Source organism: Colletotrichum fioriniae (assembly GCF_027942845.1).
Source record: "Colletotrichum fioriniae strain IMI 355084 chromosome Unknown scaffold_19, whole genome shotgun sequence".
In the NCBI taxonomy this organism is placed as follows: Eukaryota; Fungi; Ascomycota; class Sordariomycetes; order Glomerellales; family Glomerellaceae; genus Colletotrichum; species Colletotrichum fioriniae.
The window spans coordinates 41,616-60,658 of record NW_027076855.1 but is presented as its reverse complement, the minus strand read 5'-3'; the positions used below and the strand labels follow the sequence as shown (position 1 = coordinate 60,658).

At 51.8% G+C, this 19,043-nt stretch overlaps 3 protein-coding genes across 3 annotated transcripts; 1 reads left to right on the top strand and 2 right to left on the bottom strand.

Moving 5' to 3' along the window:
- Window positions 1-9,083: 9,083 nt before the first annotated feature.
- N0V96_011755 (uncharacterized protein) lies at window positions 9,084-10,670 on the top strand (the record flags this gene model as incomplete). Its single annotated transcript, XM_053192693.2, has 2 exons — window positions 9,084-9,731; window positions 10,458-10,670. 2 exons carry the CDS (start codon window positions 9,084-9,086, stop codon window positions 10,668-10,670), a joined length of 861 nt encoding a protein of 286 aa, XP_053050050.1.
- A 1,473-nt stretch (window positions 10,671-12,143) lies between these two features.
- Window positions 12,144-12,875, bottom strand: N0V96_011754 (uncharacterized protein; the record flags this gene model as incomplete). The annotated part of the gene is made up of 1 exon (XM_065759381.1): window positions 12,144-12,875. The coding sequence occupies one exon, from the start codon at window positions 12,873-12,875 to the stop codon at window positions 12,144-12,146; it is 732 nt and encodes a 243-aa protein (XP_065611945.1).
- A 944-nt stretch (window positions 12,876-13,819) lies between these two features.
- Window positions 13,820-18,851, bottom strand: N0V96_011753 (uncharacterized protein; the record flags this gene model as incomplete). Its single annotated transcript, XM_053192697.2, has 3 exons — window positions 13,820-14,208; window positions 14,838-15,628; window positions 15,685-18,851. 3 exons carry the CDS (start codon window positions 18,849-18,851, stop codon window positions 13,820-13,822), a joined length of 4,347 nt encoding a protein of 1,448 aa, XP_053050054.2.
- Window positions 18,852-19,043: the final 192 nt, after the last annotated feature.

Genomic DNA, 19,043 nt, shown 5'->3' with positions numbered 1-19,043 from the left:
GCCACATGTGATGTCGATGGACCGCGTGTAAATTCTGGATTGAAGACGGCGGCAGAGAGTCAGAGCGAGACTTGCAAAGAGCAGAAGGCCTGCGCGTGGTATGTTCGTTTGGTTGTGCTTGCATCGGTGTAGTCAGGCCTACAATAATACCTAATAGTACATGTAAGCACTGACGGATGTTGATGCTTCGTGAAGATTATGATTTGACATCAGCGAAGGACCGTTCTGGAAAAAGACCGTGGCAAAATCTTCTTTCCTTCTGCCCACGGGAATAAGTCGAGTCATGAGCGCTGGCTCGTTTCTAGCAGAAGCGCTTGGCGCCCTCCAAAGCGCTATTCGTGAGGATTGAAGAGAGTGGCGGATCTCAACACACACAGAAGCCGATGCCTAAATATTTGCCTGTGACATGTCAATCGAACTTGATTAGAGTCGAATCGAAAGAAGTTCGCCGCTCGCACGTGGGCGTGTCCAATTCGGGAAATGTACGTAGCCTGACAATCTTATTTTGCGTCTTGCGCCTTCCAAATTCCCGTCCCGCCTTCTCCCCGTTGTCATTCGCGACTGCCCGTCTAGAATGACCGGATGATTAGCGGCCTCTGACGTCACGGCTCAGTTTTCTGGTTTCTGGACCCCGAAAGCCCGTTCATCTCTAAATTACCTATTGGCCGTATCTGGAATGAAAAAAAAAACAAAAAAATCCGGTGGAATGGTTTCGTCGAAATCCCATTTAATATGGTGGAACGGCACAAGCTGAACTGCACTGGGTTCAGAGCATTCCGGGACCAGGCGGACCACCACCATCAGGCCGTTCAAGAAGAACCATCTTCATTCATTCAAGCTTCGTTAGATATCGTGTCATTGGAAAGAAAAGAAAAAGGCTGCTTTAGCGAAGAATCCCCATCGCTGGCGCTCAGCGTATACTCCTAGAACGCCTTCCTCAAATGTCAAGAATTCAATGCTCCCTTACGCCGCCCACTGTCATGTTTGCCTCTCCACAATCTCATCGCTAAACGTGTCTCCCCATCGTCTCTTGGGTTTTGGGACGTGCAAATGGAGCATTTTTGCGTAGATGGTGCGCATATAGTAGTCCACAAACATTACAGAGTGTCCATCGACCATCGGGTCCGTCCCTCCATTGGGGCGTGCTCGTTGCCTGGCAGGAGTGGCAACAAAGGGATTTGTCCACACGCCTCTATTGTCAAGATGAATTGGCTCGTTGCATCTTGTTAAAGGATGAAAAGAGATGATTGAGAGCAGAGAGAACCTACCACTTTGGAAGTGCGACCAAACGCCACCACGTTGGAAGAGCGCCTTTTCCTGGTTGTCTTCAGGCTCACAGTCCGTTGCCGCTCTGCATCTGTGGTGCTTCTGCAGGACAACAGCGCCAGATCATCCAGGTTACCGGCGATAACCTCTGATAAACTCTGCGCAGCCAGTATTCTCGAGTTGCTGCTCATCATCCCTCTAAAGCAATCGCTGCACTCGCAGTCGCCTTTCGAACAGGTGCCATCGACCAGGCATTGAAGATTTTGGAGCAACTGTCTCGCATCATTGTGAATCTAGGACACTCTGTGTTAATCGCCACTTGGAACGATCAAGAACGATAAGGGATGGAACCGACTTCGTCAACGAATTCGACTTACCCTCTGTATCATTTCCGTCGCCTTGATCTGATCAAAGGACATCGGCGGCGGCGGCGGCATGGGGGCATCGTGGGCATCGGCGTCGTCCGGCGCTGTATCAACGAACGCGAATGCATTCGCCGCCGCCTCCGCCTCCGCCGCCTCCGCCTCCGCCGATATATGCAACCCGAGCTCGGGCCGTTTATGGATCAGCTGCGCGTCAGCTTTGACGGAAACCATGGAAAAGTCGATGGATTTGGATGGGAATATCGATGTGTTGGAAATCGAGGAAATCCAAGAAATCGATCGGGAAACTGCATGGGGACGGGATGGAAAATTGAACAAGGCCCAGAAGAATCCTGATTGATCGGGTGATGCAAAAGTTAAATGGAAAAGAGTGACAGGATCGGGTATTTGGCTGAGGGATCGGATGCGCTGAGGTACTACAGTCTCATCGAAATGTGATTCCCTGGGGGCGAGTTTGAGACAGCGCAGTTTCTGCCACCGTAATAACGCAGGCCACAGTTATGACGTACCATTTTAGGATCCTGCCTGAACGAGAAACTGACAGATTACCGTGCATGCTATCCGTATCCGTAATTCCCCTCCGTACGAGCAGGCACTGCATCTCTTCCCCTCTCTCCAACAAACTAATGGACCGAGGGTAAGAAGGGGTCCAAGGGTCCAAGAACTGGGCTGTCTCAAGCAATTAGGGTCTTCAGGCACTAAAGGTACGGAGTACGTACTTCATGTATCTCACTGTGTGGTGTACTGCGGCTAGCACGCATCCACATTGGATCGTCCGACAGTGTACAATCTGACAATGCTGCACAGAGGACCCGGCGACGCCACCCCCAAAACTTTCCAGCAACATTACAAGATACAAGGCTAGGGGATTTCCATACAGTCCTGGAATTTGTACTGGAACCATCAGACTACTTCGCAGTGCTTCCAACCCCTATCATTCTTGACTATGAGCCATCTGGCAAAGTGTTGCAAACTCACGACATAGACATTTGAGCCGGTACAATCCTCGATTGCTACGAACGGTCTCCAGCAAAGGCACTACGGATACCGCCTGTTGCTGCAAGTACACGGCAGGTAGACTCTCACAAAGAGTTCTGGCAGTTGACACTCTTATCCCTGCAAATGGACTCATCCGTCGGCTCTCCAGAGTTGGGTGCAGAGACTTGCAAGGGGTTGACTCCCTGGAGAGTCGAGACTGAAACCCTGCTCGCGCCCAGGCCTAGGTCCAGGCCCAGACCGTCTTCCGTTTTCCCTTCTTCCAAGGTTGAGACGGGCTCTGAAAAGCCAATAGCAAGTCTCTCCAAGGTCAGATCACGGCGTCCGATTGGCGGAATTCTCTCCGACTAGGTGTTTAATCTCTTCCATCCGTCCTTTTTCCCTCAGTTTTTGGAGACCAGAGCTGGTCCCTGGACCCTCCTCTGTGCTCTTGCGTCACTGGGGGTCTAGGCCCTCTTGTCGGTAGCGAAAACGGACTCTTAGTGCGAGCAAAGAGTTCCTGGCTGGGGTTGGTGAGGTTAGGGTGCTCCTCACTTCGTGACACAATGGGCAACGTGGCAGCCAAAGGAAGAAGTTTGCGAAACTTGGTGCCCCGTGACACCTTGTAATAGCATATAAATTTTGTCACACTGGACTAGACACGTTCTGGGCTAGGAATTTGGTGGGCGATACGCTGAGCATGGAGGAAGCATGGTGGAGAGGAGGGGATGAAAGCTTTGCTCTGTCCACTCTCCATTGCCCACCTTCTACTCCATCGACTTTGTCACGTCTTGCCACTTAACTTGGACTGCGATGATTCGCATTGTTGTGTTGCAGGAGAAAGAGCCTATGCTTGGTAAGGCAGTAGCAGTGGGATAAGTGGAAAGGAACGAGGGAGAAGGGTGGTTTGTTTGGATTTGGTTCGCCCTTACCACTCCCCCCTTTTCACAACCCCTCCTGTGTAAGACAGTGGCCTCGGCTTCGTATTTGTTGGATCATACGGCGTAAAAGTATCACGAAGACCAAGACGAAGCCCAAACCCTCAAAAAAGAGCCACAAGCAATGTTTTCCTCTACTTGCTAACATGTAACATCATGCAGTAAGCATTGATGGGTATCAGGTATTACTATCGTTACGATTTAGTATAAGCAGATTTCTTCCCTACAAGTAATTCAGAATCTTCAATTCAATTCGTCCTGGAAAGTGGCCTTTTTGGTGGGCCAGAGTGTTCACGACTGACAACAGTTACAGCAGCTTGGACCCTATACCAGTTGACAGGTTTCCGTACTGAAGAGGATCAATCCCAGTAAAGTGATCCTTTGCAGGCTTGGGTGCTTTGGTTTAAGAAAGCCAAAGACCACACCTTTCTATCCTTTCCGTTTTGTCGGAAACGGAAGTCAGTGCATCGTAGGTACTCAAACTCTCAACAGAAAGCCAAGACAAAAGAGGTACAATATAGGAGTCGATCTCCCCAGATTGGTTTATGAAGATATCCCTGGCAGTGTTTCCAATTACTCGAAAAGATATTACGATATAGGACTTTCTATTGATAGAGTCCTTGGAAACAAAATCTCTTAGAGAGATTTATCTTCAACTTCTATTTTCTTGCAACGAACATTGACAAGAAATATACCAGGTCTACTGAGGAAGGCAGACGTGTCCGTTTGCAGATTACAATTCGTTCTCAACCTTTGGTGATGTACCCGCTGGGACCTCATAAGATGACGATGGAGTCAATGCAGTTCTAGGAGCATCTGAGGGAATACTGGAGTGCTTCAGAGGCCTCGAACACTATTAAAAGTCGCAGACAGCATGTTGAGCAGAGTTTCCATCAGGGGCAGGCACGCTGAACTGAGGTCACTGAGATGCCCCCAGGTGCTCTGCCTCCATTTGGAAGGCACGTAAGGAACGTCTTGAATTTGCTGACGTTACAGATACGGATAGCAACATCAACAAGACCAACAGCATATCATTGAGGGAGGCCAGAATCTGTATCACTCTACTCTGTATGCTTCACCGAACTACACACGCTGGAACAGACCTCTGCTAGCGTCATAATTCCTACCATATGAGCAGCCTGTTTGGGAACAACCATGAGAGCAACGTTTTCATGCCGACGGACCCCGTCCGTTGAGCAATCTTATGACTTGGAAGGGTACGGAAGGACAGACAACCAAACTCCAATCCCAAACTCCCCAGCCAAGCCCAGACAGCCATCAATCAGAACTTCCAATTGTCCAGCCCCATAACTCTAGTAAGCATCGATGAACGCCAATCCGAATCGAACAAAATTGGTATCATGAGGTATATCGTGAGCGCAACAGAGAGTATTCGTACCCTAATCGTAACAATCATGGCAAACAAGTGATGAAAACCAGTGAAATAGCCCCCATTGCAAGCTCAAGAAGAGAACGACATTGAGGAAGACGCCGATACACGGTTGCTGTGCCTGAGCCCCTGCTTCCGCTGCCTCATGGCATGAACCAGGCCGCAGACATTGCAGAGAGTACGCGGCCCCGCGGGTCCGCTACGCCACTGCGGTGTACAGGTGGTGTGGCAGTTGTGGCAGACGGAGGGATCGGACATGCTAGGTAACTGTTTCCTCAGTGTGAGCGAATGTTCATTATTTACCCCCTCCCTTTTGCAGGGCTCCGATACAAAAATATAAGATGAGTGATGGAATGTGAACAAGAAACGGATATTTATCTGCCGGAGAGAGAGAGAGAGAGATGAGGAACATTAGATGAAGTACGTGGTAACTTACATGATTCAAGTGAGGATTCATGGCAGCGACAGCATGCTCAACCGCTCCATGTTGCTTGCGGCGAATCTTGCGCAAGTGGTTGGGGCGTCTCACTCGCATGGCCGTCTCCTCTGACTTCTGTGAGATGGCTACCAACTCTGCCATATCTCCGGTAATGTGTTGGGAAATCTTCTGCGCGTGTAGCAGCTTTGGGTTGCCAAGTAGGACTCCGGTCACCAGGCGGCCGCCATCAAGCGCGGGTGCTCTGCTGTATCGGAGCAAGCCTTGGATATTGCGAAGCAGGTTGTTTGCATCGCCATGGACCTGTATAAGATCAGAGAGGCTTTGTCAGCACATGATGAACGTGATTGTTGAAAATCTCATCTTTGGCAATCGCATCGAACTGGCAGAACGCACTCTCTGAATGATTTCGCTGGCCTTAAGATGGTTCAGGGACATAGGCGCCAGTGTTTCGTTAGCGTTGCTACACTCGTTCTCGCTGGGACGGTGTCGCCAAGTCAGGGCCGGGACGGGCGTGACAAGATCTGCCGGGGTCCGGGCCATTGACCCTGGAGATGGAATTGGAACGGACAGGGCCGGTTTGGGGAACGGACTGGAATCCGATGCAGTCGAGCGGACCAATCGTCGTGAATATAAGGGCGGGGCGGATGCCAGTTTTTGGGAATAGAAAGAAAGTCAGTTGATGACGTCGATGGGTGGAGGAGGCAGAATGGTGTAGAGATCGAGAATTTTGAGGAGCATCGAAAACGAGGGAATGGGGCCTTCTTCGTTTATAAAGGAAAATCGAGCGTTAAAAAGAGGGGAAAGCACGGGACCCCCCGACACTCCGTTTTACACTTTTCTTTGCGCTTACGGTTCCACGCCCTCTCCAACGTTGCAGTCAAATCCCCAGTTTCGTAAAGTAAAACGGTGAGAAGCCACCAAACTCAGTAACACGGCACGCACGGTCTGGACGGAAGGTTTTGTGGAACTGAGCTGAGGTGAAGCAGCAGGATTGATTAGACGGTTTTCGAGCCCATACACGTGGCAGTTGCAAGGGCGTACTGTTGATCCAAAATGGACATTTCTGTATCCGTAACTTGCATGTTGCCATGTTGGAGACATGGGAAACGTAGAGTTTTCGATCCGTTGGCCGAGAACTCGATGTGTGCCTATCGCCACCAACTGAGTATCAAAGAAGATGGGAATTTGGATCGCTTTTCACTTCTCGATCTGCGGTCAAATCCGATGGCGAATAAGCTTTTGCAACATGTACCGTCAACCTCGTTTCCAAAGACCAGGACGATGCGGTGGTGTCCGTTTGGGTGCAGCGCCTCCGGGGCCCCAGGTGGCGCGCGAATGGAGGGATTCCGTGATTGAACTGTAGGGAGCAGTGACCAATTCGAAGCCTCTGCCTTCAACTCTGATGCTGTATAAGTGCCTAGCCAATTCTTCGGACGACTATCCAAAGTGTTGAATGCGTCTCTTTTGCCGTCGGCCTGCTTGTGGCCTTTAGTGACGCCTAAGGAAGGCGGCGCTGTTGGAAGCAACGTGGGCCTTCTTCCTATGCTGCGTGTGAATCATCTGGGCGATAGAAGCCGCCCACCTCCACGGCCTTCGGGGAGTTTGAGAGACTGATACCCTACATGGCTGAAGACCTGAAGTCCAGTTCGCAGCATTGCCCGTGTTGTAGCCGACGGCATGGAGCGCAGCACGTAACAAGTTCCAGGTGATTGACGAAAGACAAGATGTATTTGGATCACGTGAGGAGGCTCTTAATTCAGGGGGCAGGTACGATAGGCATAACATTGGGAAAGACCAGAGATGTCCAGCCCGTCCTCGCGGCTTTGTGGAAGGTTCCTGCCGAATACAAGCATGGCAGTAGCAGTTCCGTCGACCTCCTTCCTTCCCTTTCTTCCGTGGCATTCGTCGCTAACACGTCTCTTCCCTTCTCTGTAGGTCTTCCATCTACCCCTATCTCGAGTCATCGACCTCGACGAACCCGTTCTCCACGAAAATCTCCTCTGATGAGTCTTTACTGGAGAACGACACCGAATCAATATCATACCGTACTTTCCGTTGGGTCCAATATTCGACAACCATGTCTCTCCTTGTCCTATCCCATCTTGGTAGTCGCGAGGCCGAACGAATGGCACGAACGGCGGTGGCATCAACACAAAGTCCTATCAACACTGGCAAATGGCGCTGCATAAACTGCAAAGAACCCACACTCGTACACCACTGCAATGAGTGTCAATCCAACTGGTTTTGTAGCACCAGGTGTCAAAAGGCAAAAGCCCACAACGTCGATGCTGCCAACTACATGGCCCTTTGCCCTGCGCAGAATAAACGACTGGATACCTACCACTACCTCGCCGAATCCCTCAGAGCCGGTGACTGCGAGCCTCCAACGGATCCGCAAACAAGAGAAGACTTCGGCTTCGATCTATGCCAATATGGCAATAAACAAGAGGAACACCTCCTGTGGGCGACATACAAGTGCCTTGGCTGTTTCTTCGGCCTTAATAGCGTCGTTATCTAGGGATGGATGATTGCCAGGGGCAAGTCACTACTCGCAGAGATGATCAAGAAGCATTTTGCCAAAGTTCATCTTTTGACGAAGGATGTATACATCTGGTGGTTTCGCCATAATATCTGGGTCATCATACCCGAGGATAGCAGAATGGGATATACCATGACAGTCCATACCGATCTCTTCTGGGAGTGCGCCACAATGTCACGCGTCTCTTGTCAGATCCTGAATGGCTGGGACAGAGATCGAGAAAGTTGGTGGACCGGGCCCACCGTCGACTACATGGCAGCTCGCGTACGGGAAGCTATCCGCCCAGTGGAAGAAGAGGATCAAGGGATAGATGATGCCTCGAGCGACACTTTGGTTGCCGACCATACAAGCAGCGGCTCCTCAAATAATGACGACTCTCCAAGTAATGATCCCTGGAGTGATGACTCTGCGTCAGGATAACACAAAGAATGCCAGTCTCAAGAACGAAATACCGGCATAAGAGATCTATTAGAAGCACCCAGGCCTATGGGGACAAGAGATACCGGCATGTTCACTTTGAGCGACAAACCTCAAGCAATTAGGACTAGCAACAGATGTTAGAAAGCAAGAGTTTTCCCACAGAACTGCAGCTCCCCATGCGCAGGTTTCGTGCATGCTTTTCAAAGTCAACATTAGGCAGCTCTCTAAAGAGAAGGCACCAACAAAGGTTTGTCCAAAGAGGCTCGATCATCCACGCATCTCGTTTCTGATTGCATCTGCAGGCTTTCCTCGACCGACTCTCTGGCTTGATGCCTATGGGGCCATAGTGCTGGGTGTTGGCAACAAACGGGTCGCTGCACAGACTGCCAGACCTCCAATCTATCCGTTTGCTAGAAAAAGGGTTGAGGCGACAGGAAGGGTCATGGGACTCATGCTGTCCGTTTAACCTCAAAGAACTTCTTGATCTCTCAACAAGCTTCACGTGGGTGAACTCCAGAGAATCATTACCTCCAATACTCCCTCTCTCAAATCGGCTACCTCTTTTGCCTCTTTCCACCCTCTCTTCCCTTACTTTCAATTCTCATCGCATCTGCCGTCATCATAAAAGCTTCGCACCGGAAAAGGTTCGCTCTTCTCTTTGCTCAACATTGAGTTGCTGTCTCATTACTAACTATCTAATTGACAGCAAACAACCCCAAACACCAACAACACCATGGCCGAAGTCAACCCCCACCAGTCCACCGCCGAGATCCTGTTCAAGGACATCTCCGAGAGAAGACTCCCGACCGACCCACAAACCCTCAAGGACTTCTTCTTCGACCGCTGTATCACCATCAAGGGCCAGGAGAAGCTGCTCTCCGTCTATGCCCTCCTCATGGAAGGAATGGAACCGGCCATCCCCCCTGCCCAGCTCCAGGCCTGGGCCGCTGAGGGTGACCTCGAGCTTGGCAACCACATCGGTACCACCTTCTCCAGACTCAAGCAGAACAAATTCTCAGCCGGACTTGTTGCCTGGTTCGACTACAACCAGTACATCTGGAACCTCAAGGACGTCGACGCGGAGCTCGCCGCCCACGCCGAAGAGATCATGGGCGCGCTCGCCGGTCCTGCTGATGACGATGGATACATGGCCCGCATCCCGGTATTCATGGAGGGCCAGGCCCGTCTCCGCCACAAGAAGGAGGCGCTCGAGGCCAAGGGCGAGTATGTCCGCACTGTCCGCGGCACGTGCTTCAGCTCGGTGCCCAACGTGGACCCGAATGGACCTCCCGCGGCTGGCCATGCCATCTTCTGCCCCGATGGCTTCAATGGCGTGCCTCTTAGCGAGATCGCCCGCGCGATGCAGAGTATGCCTGGTGTGGTCAGTCTTTTCATTCCCTACTGACTCTTGCGGGTTTGTTGCTGACGTACTCGCGCTGCACAGAAGGTTCATGCCTTCCCCCGCAAGTAAGCCGACATGGCAGAAAGATCCAGTTGATGTATCGCCAATTGAGATGGACACATGGGCATACAACCATTCGCGGGCAATTGAGAGGTGGGATATCTGACTTGGCCTTGGCAAAGAAGCTTGCAGGCAGTTTAGCTAGTCTTTGAGAGTAGCATCTTGACAGCAACTCAGCGATACCATTCACTCACCACAGTCCTTATTCCTCCATTGACCCTTTGCTAGACAATGACTGTGTGACTCGGACCATCAAAGCCAGCGGCGTTTGTACTAACGAAGAACGAAGTAGCTATTCTAATTGACAATAAATTGGTTGAGATCTTGCAAGGAACAAGGCTTGAAGACACCTTGTCACACCGGAAAAGCTTCGGCCTCATGCTTCTAGATAAGTACTCCATCTCCTCCTCAGTCAAGGGAAGCATCGCCATACAGTATAAGCACACACAACTCCGCAACATTAAACCCGGCACTAAATCAGACCTATCAACATATCTATTCAAACCAAGTACTACTGAAAAACAGTTTCGCAAGAAGACATACATCATGGAGAGCAAGTAGAACCAGACTTTCTCGAGCGAGCAGCAAGTCAAGCCCACGCCTAGCTTTCTCCAAAGAGCGATGACACTGACTGAACTTCCGCAGGCTCCTCAAGACTTGCGCACCATGCAGACCTGGTTCTTTACCCGCTGCCAGACCTACGACCAGGCCTTCAACCTGCTCCGCATCTACCAAACCCTACTCATTGACCTCGACTTCACTCCGCGTGAGATCGAGGGCTGTCTGGCGCAGGGCAATCTCGGCCGCAACATCGTGATGCACTTTGAGAACAACTTGGGAAAGATCTCCGAGGCCTGAATGAGGTGGTTGATGGCGCACGTCTGGATCTTCGGTCTCGAGCCTGGCGCCGCGCTCCGGGAGGACGTACCCGTCTTCAAGTTCTCGGACGAGGATAGGGAGTACCCGGGGCAGTTTGACGCTCCTCCCGAGTGGGCTGGCTTGCTCACCCTCGAGATTGAGACTGCGATGGAGTGAGAGCTCGAGATTGCTAGGTCGTTGGCGCGTGTGCGGGCCGCGACGGAGTCCAAGGGCTTTCTGAAGAAGTGGTTATCGGGTCCGGAGGAGGAGCAGCAGTCTTTGACGTGTGAGCGGCGCGTTGAGCCTGATAAATGGAGGGAGTTGTACTTGAGCTGGGAATGGCGGCAGAAGATTGCGAAGATGTGGTATCGATCGTCGCGGACGGAGTGGATGAAGAGATGAAGATGGCAGAGCCAGTTCAGATGTTTTTATTCGATTCTATTGACATGCTTAACGGATTGATACCTCGTTTAAATGACCAATGTGCCTTGACTTACAGCTACGTTGCGATTGTTGCCCATTATCGCGGGGCTGAAACGGTCGTTTGCGTAGAGCAAGCGGGGATGAGCGGATTCATCCTGGCCACGGTACGAGAATTGCGCACTTGTAACGATGGTATAGCGAATCTTTGTTTGGTGTTGAGGTCGGTCGCCCTCGAGAGTGTTCGATGGAGGGGCAAGGAGGGGCGTCGAGCATAGGGCGTTGGACGTGGTGGGTGCCGATGCTGTGGGCGATTCAGGCCGACGCCGAACCTTGTACGTGTTGCCAAGTGATTGCATTCATATGATGGCGCTGACCAAAATAATTTGCTCAATCGACAATTCTTGCTCGAAGAGTGCTGGTACCTCGATGACCTAGCGACGAGGTTGTTGGGGAGAGGTGAGGGACGTGGTTGGTGGGGGCTTATGTAAGTGAAGCTGACACCGTCAACCTCAGGAAGGAGCTCATCTCAACTGCCTTCCCCAAGACTGACATCTGGGAAAAAGACAGGGGAGGAAGGAACAAAAAGTTTTCAGGCGTCTTCCGTCGAACATTTAAGTATTTTGTTTTAGGAGCACCGAGATCACGTCAAATGCCGCAAAAGGGAGGGAATGAATCTCATGCCAGGTTCATCTCTATTAACAGCATCTCAGTGTCTATGGGTGCTGTATTATCAAGGCGATCGGTTCTCTTTCTCCAAGCACAATTGTATGGCCAGACCTGCCGCATCCAAACCCAGCCATTACACTCCCGTTTCTTAGCTCAATACGCCATATCGAAGCAAGCAGTCGAAGGTATCGTCGGGGACAAGGAGGTGACGTTGTAGGGTTCGTCCGATGAGGTAGCAATAGGCACTGACGAGTCTCGAGGTCGGCTACTTTGTGGATCCTGGGAACGGTATTGTACTCACATCTGTGTATACCTCATCATGCTAATGTCGAGCATTTGACATCATCGTATCGGAGGAATCATCTTGCCACTCTCATCGAGCATTTAGGAGTACCAATCAAAGTCGTCACCAGGTCGCTTGCGAGCATCATAATACTCCTTCAACTCCTTCGCAGCACGCGCAGCCTTGGCCTCGCTGACAAGGTCCTCGGGGTCCCAGATGTACTGGTTCTCAAGAAACCACTTGTAATCACCCTGATAATCCTCAGGACCAAGCAGCGCCTCAAACTTGGCCTTGACCTCCGCCGCGACATTCTTCAAGCCATCCTGGTGGTGAAGCCACTCGTGGAGCTCCTCGGGCTTGACCTCAGAGTCCTCAAGGACGGTGCGGTAGACGTTGTAGAGCTTGCTCTGGTCGAGGGTAATGTAGCAGCGCGAGAAGCCGTAGTCGGCCTTGACCTGCGCGTTGGTGGGGATCTCGTCATCCTGGATGGAGGCGAGGAGGTCGTGAGCCGTGGTGCGCTTGGCGTTCTTGTTGCGCTTGGCGGGGGGCTTGTTCTTCCTGGCGGTCTTGTTCTTGCTTCCCTTGGGGCGGCCTGGACCCATGATGGGCTTCTTACGGGCCGGCTTGGGCTTGCGAGAGGTGGGGGTCTTCTTGGGAGCGGCCTTGCGGGCGGCCGGCTTCTCCTTCTCGGGCGAAGGCTCCTCGGGAGAGGGCTTCGAGGGCTTCGAGTCTGGGAGTTTCTTTCGGGTGGGTCGCTTGGGGGCAGAGTCCTCGGGGGTGGTCTCAGGGGTTGTCTCGAGGACTGTGGCGGCGTTGGTCTCCTTGGGGCTCATCTTGGTCAGTCTTTGTTGATATAGGAATGGTGAGGACAAGTGGTGATGATGCTGCAAATTGGCAAGGGAAGCTGCCAGAAGGAGGATGCAAGGGAAGTTGATTGACAGAAGGGAATGATTTGGGCAGGCTAAAAAAATATCTCTTTGTAAGTGCGGAAGAGAATGAGATACTCACCTCAAATGATCCGATCGGCTTGGATATCCGGAAGCTTCACCTTCAGCCTCAGTCGACCGGGCGACTTTTATACACGAGCAGGTAAGTGAAGATCAGCCCGGGGTGGGCCCTGAACCCGCGACTTCATGAATACTGCTTATTCTTGTTAACTACCCTTCAATGCGAATACGGTCCTGGAATACTATGGAGATGATCGTAGGTGAAGATAGATAGTGATTCACATGAAAGAGTGCCCATAGGACTCAGCACCCCTATATAAGATCTAACACATGCAACTAAGTGTTGCCCACGACGTTTAGACTCTGTTCATCGAACCGTTGAACGCACTTAGAGTACCCCTCCTACCCTGAACATTCAGCACTATAGCAGAACAAGCGTTCAACGCGTTATGACGAAGTCAATCTAACATACCTACACCGTCCTATCTCCCTCTTTCCAAGCACTGCACAAGTTCACATTCTCCTCATCAAATGCGATTCCCAATCTCCTACACTGGACAAGCCATACCACAAACAACCTCACAAGTACATTACCCAAGAAAGCCAACACCATCTCACTCTTTCCACCCAGCCTCACACCCAACCCCAGAAGCATCAAACGCCAAAAACGCAATCTTCTTAACCCACCTCTCCGCCCCAAACAACCACCGCCAATTCTCCTCCCTCACACTCCTCTCATGCTTCTCGGGAAAAAACCGCCTCGCCTGCTCCAGCTCAACCTCCATCGCCCACTCAATCTGCGCGACACTATACCTCTCCCAAACCTGCGGTCACCTCCCCTTCAAAAACGCCCCATCATCCTCGGTGAACTCAAAGACCGGCACATCGTAATTCTGAATACTGCCGCACCAGACATGTTTATGCTGCTTCACCCACTTCCTTCGCTCCCGCGAAATCTTGTCCTCGACGTAGGCTTTCTCGAACATGAGGGGCGCGATGCGGTAGCCGAGGCACTTGTTGGCTTTCCACTTGTAGAGTTCGTCGGGGGCGACGTCTAGGTCGAGGATGAGAATGTTGTAGACGCCCAACAGGGCTTTGGCGCTCTTTGAGGGTGCGGCAGCGAGTAAAGTACCACTCCTTGAGGACGTAGATGTCCGTGGGGAGCTCGGTCGCTGGGAGGCGGTCGTGGTCGGGGTGAGGGTGCTGCTAGTAGTAACCACTTAGTTAGTTTGCCGTCTTTTTTGTTCTTTTATATTTTTGCCAAGTTCTGGGGTGTATCTGAGTCTGGAGGGGGGGCTTCTGTCTACGGGGTTGTCGGAGTTTTGACCATGTGGCTTGACCATGTGGCTTGGCGAAGGTAGTCGTTGGTACCGTGAACAGCTCTGGCTTATTCATCCCATCTCGAGACCAACCTACAGTATCGGAAACATTGCCATTGTGGTCGTAGACAAACAACATCGAACACTAAGGACCAAGCAAGAAAGATCAAAGACAGCTGTCAAAGCGGTCAAAGCTGTCAGCGAAAACTAATATTGGACTAAGACAAGGTGTATCTTGTGACCTCAAAGGCCTGGGGGCCATCTATCATCATAATTGTCTATTGCTTTGCTGCTGATCCGCAACAAGTCGTGTAGCCAGCGATCCGCCCAGCAAAGTCTATTAACTCCAGCCGGGTCGTTGCAGTGATGCATTCCAGCCATTGGGGTATCTCATGTAATACAGTTGCTCAATATTTCCACAAATGTCTTTTCCTACCGCCGTTGCAGCTCCATCCCAACTCCTGCCAAGCGAGTTTGACCCGCGAGGCCCCTCATTTTCCTCCGTCGTCCACTGCTCATCATGCTATACCCTTGTTCTCCAGTATCTTGCTTAGCTCCTTCAGCCGCACAGGTTTCGTCAGAAATAGATCGATACCACTCGCGAAAGCTTCTTGCTGTGCATTAGCTGATGCCAATCCCGTAAGTGCGATAATTAGACTGCGTGTCAGGCTGCTTTTCGTCTCAAGAGCACGTATTCGTCGTGTTGCCTCAAATCCGTCCATCACAGGCATCGAGATGTCCATCAGAATGCAGTGATACTCGCCCGGTGCTCCACGGAACTCGTCCAACGCTTCTTGCCCGTCTTTTGCGTTCCGATAGTCGTGTCCGAGCCTCTTCATGTACGTCGCCAACATCTTGAGGTTGAGCGGGTTATCGTCCACCAAAAGAAACTTAGGACGATCTCCTCTGGTCTTCTTTGGTCTGTGCGACAATGGGGGGGTGTCTTGGCCCTCAAGCGTTGGGGTCTTGGGATGTTCCTCTGGCGTGTCCGGTAGGACGATATCCTGAGGCCTTGGCTCCGTATCTCTCTCCTCCACAGGTTGATCGTCCACGCTCTGCTTTGTTTCGACTTCGATGTTTGGCAACTCCTCCAATTTCTCGGCAATATGATCTTCGGCCGGAAGGTCTGGAAGGGCTTCGGTGCTTCCCACGTCTGTAAGTCTGTCTTGTGCACGCGCAAACGGCGTGTCACCACCCGCGATTGATGCTTCTGGGCTGGCCAAAGACAGCATTGTAGGAGTCGGTATTGCCCGCTCTTGCAGCTTCGTCCATCTTTGGAAGCTCAGCAAAAGCACCTTGGCAAGCTTTCTTGGACCGATCCTTTGAGATAGATTGTTAGTTGAAGCATATCACTGATTCGGAAAGTATAAACTTACGGCTGTGAGATGAACTCAAATACGATGCGATTGCCGGTGAATCGTGCCGAAGTAGCTAGTTGACGCGCAATAAGCGCGTTGCGGCATATCACCACGACCGGTGTGTTAATGATGCCCAAGCGGCGCTCCATCAAAAGCTGCTCTAATTGCTTTTCTGTGGACAGAACCAAGTCGGGAAGGAGTTGTTGCAAGGGCGGGATGGACTGATCAATGATTTGCATCTGAAGCCATTCCTTGCAGAGGTTTGTGACCAATGCTCCTTCGTTGGGGGTGGTGCCTATCAACTCGTCGGGCATTTTGACTCCGTAGTCTTCAGGGAACCCGACCAGTTTGACTCTTAGACCTGCAAGTTCGCTGACAGATGCCCGGAAGGCATTGAAGTTGCCATCTTCCGCGTTGGCTACCGTTGGTGTTCCTGGATTGGCGCACAGCAGGGCAAGTTTAACCCTCACTTTGGTTCCTCGTCCGACCTTACTCCATACCTGAATAGACCCGCCGAGTTTGCTGACTATCTGCTTGACCAAGCTTAGACCAAGACCGGTTCCGGCAGAAAAGGAGTTCTCCTGAGCGAAAGGTGCAAATAGATGATGCTGTAAGTATTCCTCACTAATGCCACGTCCGGAATCTACTACATCGATTTGGATGATGGCCTTTGTGGATGACGCATTGGTCAACGGGGCCAGCTGGGTCACATTGACATTGATAAATCCCTTGTCTGTGTACTTGAGCGAGTTCCCTAGGAGGTTCATGATGACTCGCCTCAAAGCTCCAGGCTGTGTGTGGAAACCCCAAGACATCGCAGGTGAAATGCCGAAGGTGACGGATACTTCGCCGAGGACGAGTTGCAAGTCCCCGAATTTGTTGGTTCGCGTCGCCATTTCCTCCATTGCTTGCATTTTGTCAAGTCTGCGCAACGCCGTGGTATCGGCGTGCTCTGTCGGTCTGTTTCCCGCAAGTTGGGCCACAGAGACGCGTTGGTAACTGAAGCCAGCACAGACGCTCTCAACAACCTCTTCGGACAAAACGTCGACTTCGACATTTGAGGTAATGCTCATCATGCCAGCCTCGATGGTAACTTTCTGACCCCGAGCTCTCATGCCTCGCTCGCCGAATGCGGCCGAGTTTCTTCGGTGTTTCGAAGGCCCGGTGAAATTGTTGATCTTGCTCCAGTCCAGGAGGTGGTCAATGGTATCCAATAACGTGCGGCCACAATTTTCTATCGAGACCAGCGTCTCTCCCTGGAAAGCGTCCATAGCGGTATCGTGCAGCAGCTCCGCGCCAAGAATTATACCATGGAGAGGCGACCGTAGCTCGTGGGAAAGTGAGCTCAACAAGTCCGTCTTCGCCTTGTCAACAAGCATCGAGCTGACATGGTCGACCTCTGACATGACAACTGAGGCAAAGGCGCGTAGATAGCTAAGCTCGCCTTCGATGGTAAGGACTCGAGTCGGAGTCTTGGTGCAGACGAATCCGCCTGCGAACCAGCGTTGCTTTTGTACGTCCCACAAAGGTATGATGGCCATGCTTCGTGTTCCCGAAAATAGACCACTGAGTGTTTTCCCTTCATTTCGTCTCGAGTAGGCTTGCTTCCGTTTGTTTCGTTGCCGTTCGTCCTCGGCTGGGGCCTTTATGATGCCTGCTATCTCCTGGAGTGGCATTTCTTGCTGTGTAGCGTGATCGTCGCTAGAATGGTCGCTGGACTGAATAGAGCCGTTCTCGTCAAAGCTGAAAATTTTGCCTTTCGGATGTCTTCGCAACAGTTTCGCGAGGAACTTTTCGGAGACGGAGGTGTGACTCAGAGATGGTATGTCTCCGTCGACGCTTGAGGTTGATGAGCTCGAGAAGCCGAGGACTGCACAAACGTTGTCATTCTGGTCGTTGTCGCTGCCCAATCTTCCAGCACCTAGACCCGGGCTTGTTTGATCGTCACTAGAGGATGAGGATGAGCCGCAGCCCCTGGAAGACCTCATGTTGGTCGCTCTGGAGCCAGAAAGCCCTCCAAACGAGCCGATACTGGCGTCCACAAAAAGCACGCTCTCGACCTCTATGGCTTCCCGAACAATGTTGGCAGCCTTTGAGAAAATATGCCGAATATGGGACATGTGCGAGTCATCGTCCCCGTGAGAGGCAGGTCCTGACCCAGAACGAATACTTTCCAAGGAGGTCCCAGACACAGATGGCGGTGCCTTCGGGTCTTGATCTGGTTGAGGAAAAGGTCGAGATTCCGTCGTTGGCGGAACCGGCTGATCCTCCGGTCCTTGAGCTTTCGATTGTGGCGCATTCGCCGTCGCGACAGCAGACGACTGAGTTTGCTGCGCCTGAAAGGCCTGGAATGCCACCATCTCTTTGTTGCGTTCGATCCTTTGCTGGTTTTGATTCAGAGCTCCCTCCAATGACGGGTGGTCATCGAACGAGTCAACGTTATTCCTCTCCCTCCATCCCGACATGGTGCTCTTGCCCTCGATGAAGCTGCCGACGCCACGAACCATTCTGTCGGCGCGTCGGTGATCGTCCCTGTTCCGTTTGGCGTCCAAATAGTTCAAGATCACCTTCGAAATGTCCTGCATAAGTTGAATTTCCACATCATCAAAGCCTTCGCGCAGGGTATCTCCGTAGATACTGAAGACACCAATGTGTATACCGCGTTGGGAACGGATTGGAACTCCAGCATAGAAGCGGCATTGCGGCGTGTTGAGACAAAAAGCTCGCTGGGAGGTCCTGGGATCTGCAGAAAGGTCTGGAATGACCGTCACTGGCAGCTGATGGGGACCCGAAGGGTGTCGTTCGTCGAGGTGATCAGAGACTGGGAGGATGAGCTCGCAGATACCGGATGATCGTGGGATAGCAGTACCGCACAGTAGCAGCTGATCGATATCCCCGCGCTGGGATTCGGGAGGTTTGGTGTTGGGAGTCAGGGCCATTGAATGCGTAGCTTCAGCAATGACGTACTGATACTTGCTGTCGAAGAGGGATATCATGGCCCGGGTCGCATTCAGACGTAGAGCGCCGAGTTCGGCGAAAGAAGTAAGTGTTGCATCAGGACATGATCGAAGTTCTGAGGATGGCTTGAGATTGTTGGGGTCGTTATAGACTGTATGTGCGATCAAGGAGCTGTCATATCTGCGGAGGCGGTCAGGAATTTCAGTGCTAATAAGCGTAGCTTGCATTGACTGGAAGCCGTCGAGGTCCTTAAAGAAACAGATTGGGGGGCGCGGACCTGAATGTCTCTCTCTCGCGGCGACCCTCAGAGACGGCCTTGGCTGGCGGAGTGTTGACCATGGCCGGGCAGCGTGAAATCATAGCCCAGGAGAACGGCCGCTCCTTTGTCGGTTCTGCTTGGTTGCGCAATAGGGTTCAGG